The 9806-nt window shown below is 31.1% G+C and overlaps 1 protein-coding gene and 1 long non-coding RNA gene across 2 annotated transcripts; both read left to right on the top strand.

Moving 5' to 3' along the window:
- The first annotated feature begins 5160 nt into the window (after positions 1-5160).
- LOC139870477 (uncharacterized) lies at positions 5161-5580 on the top strand. The gene has a single exon (XM_071858275.1). The coding sequence runs from the start codon at positions 5161-5163 to the stop codon at positions 5578-5580; it is 420 nt and encodes a 139-aa protein (XP_071714376.1).
- A 1047-nt stretch (positions 5581-6627) lies between these two features.
- LOC139869992 (uncharacterized) lies at positions 6628-9457 on the top strand. The gene is made up of 3 exons (XR_011766514.1): positions 6628-6910; positions 8810-9115; positions 9314-9457. It is a non-coding gene; the product is annotated as an uncharacterized lncRNA (long non-coding RNA).
- The last annotated feature ends 349 nt before the right edge of the window (positions 9458-9806 follow it).

Here is a 9806-nt window from a genome sequence, read left to right as displayed (position 1 = left end):
GATTATCATTATTTGATAATCTACGTAAAGCTTTTTAAAACCTTTATCTATGAAATAAAGGTTATGGTTTGTTTTAAAAATGAATGCAGTCTTTGAAAAACGTCTCATATAGAGGTCAAAACCTCGCAACGAAATCAATTAATATGGAACATTTTTAATCAATAAGAACGGGACATTTCAATAAAAATAGGTATGTTATTTTATATAGTCATTGTAATCACAATTGTCACTAGTTAAAAGCTCAAATAATTTACACAATCAAATGATGTCAATCAATAAATTTTACACTATTCAGTAATATCACTAGTTAAAACTCAAAACAATTTCCACTCAATTGTGTATTGCACTGGTGACTCGTGCTACCAGTTGTACATAATTACATAAATTGCCCATGGACATCTCATTGTCCAAAGTAGATGAAAAAGGTCATCATTAACTCTATATATATCAAATAAGTTGTGTAAATATTTTCTAAATTTGAATTTGAACAATTCTACACTTGACACGCACTGGGAAAAAAATTAGTAGTCATAAAAATAGGTATGTTATATTATATAGTCATTGTAATCACAATTGTCACTAGTTAAAAGCTCAAATAATTTACACAATCAAAAGATGTCAATCAATAAATTTTACACTATTCAGTAATATCACTAGTTAAAACTCAAAACAATTTCCACTCAATTGTGTATTGCACTGGTGACTCGTGCTACCAGTGGTACATAATTACATAAATTGCCCATGGACATCTCATTGTCCAAAGTAGATGAAAAAGGTCATCATTAACTCTGGAACTAATGAACATAAGTAAGTCTATACGTTTACTAAGAGATTCTTGTTAATGGGTCACCGACTTGTGAATTTAATCTTGAGCGAGGGTTGAGACAAGGCGACCCACTTTCTCCGTTTCTTTTTATCTTAGCGGCGGAAGGTTTGAATATCTTAACTAAGATGGTCGTTAGAAACCAATTCTTCTCGGGGGTAGAAGTAGGTCGGGAAAAAATCCCTATCTCGCACCTACAATACGCGGACGATACCATCTTTTTCGGAGTATGGAATGAAAGTAATATAAGAAACCTTATGAAACTCCTCAAATGTTTTGAGCTTACGTCGGGTCTCAAAGTGAATTTTCAAAAAAGTAGTCTCATTGGTATTGGTGTTGAAAAGTTTGAAGTCGAGAATATGGCCCGTATGTTTAGTTGTAAAGTTGGCACTACTCCGTTTGTTTATCTTGGGCTTTCGGTAGGTGGCAACATGAAAAAAAAGAAGAGTTGGAAACCGGTAATTGATAAGTTTACTAAGAGATTGTCGGATTGGAGGGCTAGATCGGTTTCATTTGGTGGGCGCTTAACTCTTGTCAAATCGGTGTTGAATAGTCTCCCGTTGTACTACTTCTCGCTCTTCCGTGCTCCGCCATGTGTGATCAAAATCCTTGAAGGTGTAAGGCGTTCTTTTTTTTGGGGCGGGTCGGGTAACAAATCTAAAATCTCTTGGGTTAAATGGGAGGATACTTTATTACCTTATCGGGAGGGGGGTCTTAACTTGGGTTCGTTGAAAACAAAAAATATGGCTTTGATCGGCAAATAGTGGTGGAGGTTTAAGACCGAAACTAACTCTTTGTGGGTCAAGGTTATTTCTAGTATTTATGGGTCCTCGGGCGGGTTTTCTAGTGATGACTCTTTTCAAAATGATTCGTTTAAGTCAACTTTGAAGGGTATTATTCTTACGGGGGTTAACATTGAAGAAACCGGTCTTGCTTTTAGAAACTTTTTTGTGAAGGAAATCGGTGATGGCGCAACTACTTCATTTTGGAACGAGGCGTGGATTGGTAATGAAAAGCTTAAAAACAAATTTAAGAGGCTTTCAAGACTAGAGACTAATTTGGACGTTTCAATTTAAGAAAGACTTACATGGGATGGAGTAAAAAGTGTGGGGACATGGGCATGGGCAAGAGAACCAAGTGGTCGGGCAAAGGACGAGCTACAACGGTTAGAAGAAATGATAGTGAGTGTGAAATTTAACCCAAAAGCTAGAGATAATTGGAAATGGAAAGCGGGTGGTGGATCTCAATTCACAACAAAAGAACTAACAACTTTGATCGACTCGATGATGCTCAACTGTGATGACCCGAAAATTTCTGACCAAATTTAAACTTTATCTTTAAATGATTTAATGTTTTCGACACGATAAGCAAAGTCTGTAATGTTGAGTCTCAAAGTTTTGGAACTATATTCATGTAATCAATTATTCTTTGACTGTTCTCGAAGATTCACGAACAATATATATATAACTTAATGTGCATATATATATATATATATATATATATATATATATATATATATATATATATATATATATATATATATATATATATATATATATATATATATATATATATATATATATATATGATTTCAAGTTATTTAGTAAACGATATTAACATTCGATTATTGATTCGATTAATATTTAGATAAGTTAACTAAAACGTTTAAGATGAACTAGTAAAACACTAATTTGCTACAGTATTTTCGAATTGCTACAGTACCCGAAAAGCTATAGTGTTTTCGAAAATCACTATTTGCTACAGTAACTTGCTACAGTAAAACACTTAATATAATATACTACGAGACGATGATTTATAGAAGCAAATAACCAAAACACTTAATTGATTAAAGCTACACTTCGAGTGACATAGTTTATCAATGATTAAGTTTAATTTTTGATAAAGGTACACGTCGCGTAACGAAAAGTATTAGTTTTCTAAGCGTACGAAAATGCGTTCGAGAAACCGGAACCGGGACATAAGTCGAGTGATGACGTACGACTTATCGGAACAAAAGTTACAAGTTAACTATGCACGTAAATATAATATAATATATAAATAATTATATAAATTAAATATAATATATATATTATATTTAAATATGTCGACAAACTAAAATACAAAACGATTGTGAGCTGAAAAAAGAGGCCATGCGATCGCATGGCCATTGTGCCTCAGACCCATGCGAATGGGAAGTCTGGACATGCCACATCTATTTAAACTCGGTCTGTTTTCTGATTTCTGATTCATTTGTTTCTTATCTATCTATCTATAGATATTACTCCGTATTATTTATTTTATTTATTTTATTTATTTTATTTATTTACTAATATTATTAAATTAAAGATTATTGTTAATCTTATTAATATTAGTATTAGTATTATTATTATTATTATTATTATTATTATTATTATTATTATTATTATTATTATTATTATTATTATTATTATTATTATTATTATTATTAGTATTATACATAAAATACTACGACGAGGTCATGAGCGTGTCACTTTTAAAATGGTTTTTCGAGCGGGATAGAGCTAAGGAAATTATGGGTTATAGCTATGGAGGTTATGGGTATGATTTGGGGATTATGCTCGTAAAGTCAAACCTAGTGTTTATCATCTCCGTTACGTTTACGTACTTTCCTACAATATTGAATCTCAATATTGATACGAAAACACTCATATTTTATCTTTTATATATTAATTGTGTATCCATGTCCAGTGCTCGAGTATATATATTTATGCATGAATGTATGCTAAATTTCGTCGTTAAACAGTTTATAATGAATCACGAATTAAATACATATATTACTGGTAAAAGGTATATGATATACATGTTTTTGGAAAGCTGGCTAAAAATCAATAACTTTTCATTTAGATATCGAATAGTTTCGATGAACGGATTAAAAGATATGATCAACTGAATTATGATTGACGTTAATTGAAATTGCTTTTGAATCTGTAATTAAGATTTAAACAACTTGTTTACGAGATTGATAAAATGGATTTTTAAATATTACCAGCCGAGTAACTGAAATCTTATATAAGGCACGTCTCGTTTTGTTGAACAATTGTCAAAACTGATTGTTTTATCATATTTTAAAGCCTTATAAAAACTATAGTTTAATTTTACAAGAATTGGAAAACTATGTGAAATATTAAAATGATTCGATTGCCATGATCATTCAACTATTGTATGGAGTCAGATTGACTTTTTGAAATAACTTTTGATAACTATTGTATGTCGATCTCGAGCATTAGGATTGTGATACACTATGACCTGACCTAGCTTGATAAACAATTATTGACCAACATATGTTCTCTAGGTTGAGATCTACAGTTATTTGGTAATCCGAGTTTCAGTTACATTTTGGTGAACGACTTTATATGCGGCTAAGGTGAGTTTCATTTGCTCCCTTTTTAAATGCTTTTGCAATATATATTTTTTGGCTGAGAATACATGCACTTTATTTTAAACGCAATGGATACAAGTACATACTAAATTCTATACCGAGTTTGAACCGAAAATCCCTTAGCTTTGGTAACTAGTAACTGCCAGTTATAAGAACTGGTGGGCGCGAGTAGTTGTATATGGATCCATAAGGCTTGACATCCCCGTCTGTTCCAGGTATAGAAACCCTAGCCTGAACTATAAAACAGACGTATGCTATTTGAGTTTAGTACACGTTGATTTGCATGTATTGTACATGTTGGTTGCATGTATGTTAAAACAGGGGTACTTATTATAACGTTAAAGCTTAGTTACCAGGGTGCTCAATCTTGTAGAATATTTTGATAAACGTTTCTGGATGAAACAACTGAAATCTTGTGATCCACCTTTATATACAGATTATGCGAAACACTAAAACTATGAACTCACCAACCTTTGTGTTGACACTTGTTAGCATGTTTATTCTCAGGTTCCTAGAAGTCTTCCGCTGTTTGCTTATATGTTAGACAAGCTATGTACATGGAGTCTTACATGACATATTTATCAAGGAAACGTTGCATTCACCAAATCATCACCATGTATCTTATTTTGACTGCATTGTCAATGGAAGTACTATTGTAAACTATTATTTACGGTGATTGTCTATATGTAGAAATCATCAGATGTCGAAAACCTTTGATTTAAATATTCATTTATGGTGTGCCTTTTCAAAAGAATGCAATGTTTACAAAACGTATCATATAGAGGTCAAATACCTCGCAATGAAATCGATGAATGACGTGTTCGTCCATATGGATTTGGAGCGATCGTCACATCAACACACATACTTCCCCAAGCGAGACCTTGCGTAATAAGTTGGTACAAAAAAAATTGAAGTTTTTATGTGGAGGGCAAGGAAAAAGCGGCTACCGGTGTTGACGGAACTTGACAAAAGAGGTATCGATTTGCACTCGGTAAGATGCCCATTGTGTGACGGGGATATCGAGACGGTTGATCATTCTATTGTTGTGTGTAAACATGCTTTAGATATTTGGTGCAAAGTTTTTTCGTGGTGGGGGCGAGGTGGGGTACCATACGTTAATATTGAGGATCTTGCTCTTGATACGGGCCAAGCTACTTCATTTGTGGGTAAAATTATTTGGCAAGCGGTGATTTGGTCGTGTAGTTATCTCATTTGGAAAAACCGAAACCAAAAGGTCTTCTCAAATAAATGTTGGAATGCGCCGACGGCTCTGAACGAGATACAAGTTAAGACTTTCGAGTGGATCGTGAAAAGGTGTAAAGCGAAAGCTATCGATTAGCATACGTGGCTACATAATCCCCAAAGTCTTCTTACTTAGATGTCTTTGTTATGGTGCTATCTTGGCATCATTGTATATAAAATAGAATTGTGTAGGAAATGTGGTTTATGTAATGTGTGACTAACTGTGTCACTGCTCCCTATTACAAATTAGTAGGGGCATGGGATGATATGTGCGTAATTCAAGTTCTAATAAAATACAGCCTTAAAAAAAAAAAAAAAAAAGTCTATACGTACATCGCATGGATTCTTAACAAGTTTAGATGTATCACACGTATATGTATAATTTATTTCTTTAGCAAGCATAATTCATATTTAAATTGCTTCTTATATGATAATTTAAGTGCTCAAGTTATGTAAACTACTTGACCAATTACTCATAGAAGTAAATGAGGTAAGAGAATTGTCGCGCGTTGCTGCAGCTCTTCTTTATTTGTGATAAAGTGTTTTTATGAATTCTTTGTTATGTACTCCCTACATATATTCTCAGCATTTACAATAATTATGTTTAGAAGTTCATAACTGATCTTAAATTTTAGTAATTACAAATTGTACTCCATGTTTAATTAACTTGTAATTATGTAATTATAATAAGTATAAAATAAAATGTGCCTACATGTTATTTCAATTTTCTGGTGTTTGTGTGAACGTGTGCATTTTATGAAGACTAAATTTTATAATGAGACACATTAAATTTTTAGGATAATTAAAAGCACTATGATAAGATATTCGAAAAAGATGTCAAACAAACATGGTTAAACTAATTGTTAATTAAAATTTATAAACTATAGGAAAAATAATAACTACAATACGCAGTCAAATATTGTGGGCTTAAAAATAGCTACCCAACTTTCAGTCAAACATACTGTGGACTTAAAAATAGCTACCAAATTTTTAAAGGAGTATCAAATAAACATTGCTGATCGTGGGGTCAATTAACCATCCATATTCCAGTAAATATCCATCCATATTCCATTTCATTTCATGTCTTTTAAAATCTCAGAACATTATACCCAATAGTAATTGATTCTAAAATTTTAGTACGGGATGTTCAATCTACCACCATTGCCAAGTTCTAAAAAAATTTTAAACTGAAAAATTAGAGGCACAATCCCTCCGACCTTCAGTTTTCAATTTTTGTACACTCCCTCCCAAATTATCATATACCGCCATAGTCTTTCTTTCTTATTCTATTTCAAAATGAAATTTATATCACCATCACAATCAACTACTCATGGCCATCGTCAAGTCATAGTAGACACCGTAATTGGCCTCTCACAATCGTGTCAGCCCCCTTTCCTGGCTTTTAATTCCTCTAATTCAATCTTTAGGTTTGTTTTTCATTGACCTTTATTCTTAACTTTCAATTTTCAATATTGTACTTATGGGAGCTACGTTTATTGTGAACTTCAAAAATCATCACATATTATATATTGATAATATTTCAGTTTGTTGTTACATGTTTTTAGGTTTTTAATATGGTGAAAGTAATTGGTTATGTTTCAATGTCTTCCAGGTGTTTGTGAAAATGTCTGGGTGAACTATTATAATTATAATTATATTATATTATATTATATTATTATACTATATACTAAATATGTACATTGGAGACCAATAATATCTCACCACCTCGCCTAAAATCACTGTAGTCACTGTACCAATCAGTGTAGCTACTGTAGTTTTTTTTGTTTTTTTTTTTTTTTTTTTTTTGTTTCCTTACCACAATGTAGTAGAAAATATATTTTTTCCCCTTACCACAATGGATTATAAAATATTAATCCATAGATAAACACAGTTGCTTTGTATATATTAAATATGAACAATGGAGACCAATAATATCTCACCACCTCGCCTAAAATCACTGTAGTCACTGTACCAATCACTGTAGCTACTGTAACATTTTTTTTTTTTTTTTTTTGTTTCTTTACCACAATGGATTATAAAATATTAATCCATAAATAAACACAGTTGCTCTGTATTTTGCAACTATAAATATACATATTATGTATATCGATATACAAACAAAAATTTGAGTCGAAAAAAAAAATAAAAAAAATATGATAATACATTTACGAGCTTCAGATACACCATAGCATAAATTTTAAACAAACTAGATTAACTAAAATGAAGTCGTGTGGGTTAAAAGGATTATACAATAGATCTGGAAACCTTCAATATTCCAAGTATCCGTAACGAACTATTTTTAATTACCTAATTAGATATTAGACATTTAGTATATGATAAGTAAAAGAATAACAAGAAAAGAATGAGAAGGAGAATGGGGGATATGGGATGAGAGAAGGGAGAAAGAAGACTGGAGAAATAAGTTAATTAATGAAAAAGTGATTTTGTTTATATAATATATAGTCTGATTAGGGTTTTTAGTAGACGGGCCAGCCCAGAGGCCCATTGGTCGGTTTTGGAGGTTAAAACGTTAGTTGAGTAATTGAGCAAATGATTTTTTTGATTTTTCTTTAAAATATATAATTTGGTGTACACAACAACACAACAACAAAAGTCAATTCCACATGTATGGGTTATAGAGGTGAGACGTAGATAATCCATCATCTATCCTTGAATAAAGAAAAGTCGTTTCTCCACCTCAAGTGAAACACTCACAAAAGCAGAGAAAGTCATCTCTCTCTTTGACGGGTAGAGAATTTGCTTTCAAGGAGACCTCCGGCCAATATGAAACCGAACATATACAAATATTACATACAAAATAGAAAAATTGTTTACTTTTTTAAGTATTATAAAATATTGTTATATGTTACTCCTCGATCCAATATTAATAGTCTTTAGTTAAAAATACACAGTTTAAAACATTACATTCATTATATTATACTTTTTATTTACTTTACCATTTAATCACTTACTTTTTACCTATATTTTTATCTTATATACAAAGGTAATCATTATTTTTATCTATTTTTGGAAGTAGACTGGATTTGGTCTCCGTACCAAAGCACGAACCTCCAAAACTAGTTTGAAGAAGAAAATTAGAATGTAAATAAAGTATTTGTTACTATAAAATTATGTTCACAAATCCAATCTATAGTCATAATTGCACATTTGCACAATTTTGTGTAGAAATTTTTCTAATTATGTATGTAAGATTTCTTTACAATTTAGTGTGGCTCTATTTTAAAGTATTACGGAGTACAAATATTTTTCATATGCTTCTATGCTAATTTAAAAGTTATTAGAAGTTGATGTTTCTTCTTTTGCAGAATTGCAGGGTCACCCGGAGTCATAGTAGATATAATTAGAGGACACCTAACAAAATCAAATACCACTTTTAAAGTAAAAAAAAATGTAAGAGGTATATAAATTTATTATTTCTAAGTTTTAAATGCTTTGTTTTGTTTGTGTTATGTTTTAGAGTTTCATCACTATCACTATCAATCAAAGAAGCACTGAGTGCGTAGAGAGACATGTGAATAAGAAGAGTTGATTAAAAATGGAAGAACCTTGTGAGACTTGAACAACATCCCTTTAGTGAATCAAAGATAATGTGGAAGACATCATAACTCATGGTAATAATTTTAATGCATTATCATATAGTCACTTGCCACTTTTGTATTCTCATCTCATTTTTAAGATCAGCATGACATATAACAAGAGAGCAACCACACCAATTTTTCATAGATTTCTTACTGTTGTTTATACCTATTAAATTAAATAGGTAACTAGTAATATTGAATTGGTTATATTTGTTTTGTTGTTTCAACAAGGAACTCATAATATTGCTCGTAGAGATAGCTTCAATGTTGGACTAATATGATACAGGGAAAGAAGATTTATTCGAATGGAACTTAGAAGTTTGTTTATGAACAAATATTTTTATCTACTTTTGGGTTTCAAGCGTATTTCATTAGAAACGTTTAACATGTATTTGTAAAGATCTTTGTACAAATTTTGTTGTTTATGTCAATAATAATTTAGATTTCATTTCCTGTTTATAATTATAATTATAAATGTGTTATTGTGATGACCCGAAAATTTCTGACCAAATTTAAACTTAATCTTTGTATATTAACATTTCCGACACGATAAGCAAAGTCTGTAAAACTGAATTTCAAAATTTTTGAACTACTTTCATATATTCAAATACCTTTCGGTTGTTCTTGACGATTCGAGAACAATTATATGTATATAGATACATATATATATACTATAACTTGAAAACGTAACAATGTATTAATTGTTTGATACCGTATATTAAAT

Source organism: Rutidosis leptorrhynchoides, chromosome 10 (assembly GCF_046630445.1).
Source record: "Rutidosis leptorrhynchoides isolate AG116_Rl617_1_P2 chromosome 10, CSIRO_AGI_Rlap_v1, whole genome shotgun sequence".
Lineage (NCBI taxonomy): Eukaryota > Viridiplantae > Streptophyta > Magnoliopsida > Asterales > Asteraceae > Rutidosis > Rutidosis leptorrhynchoides.
This window is presented reverse-complemented; position numbering and strand designations above follow the sequence as displayed.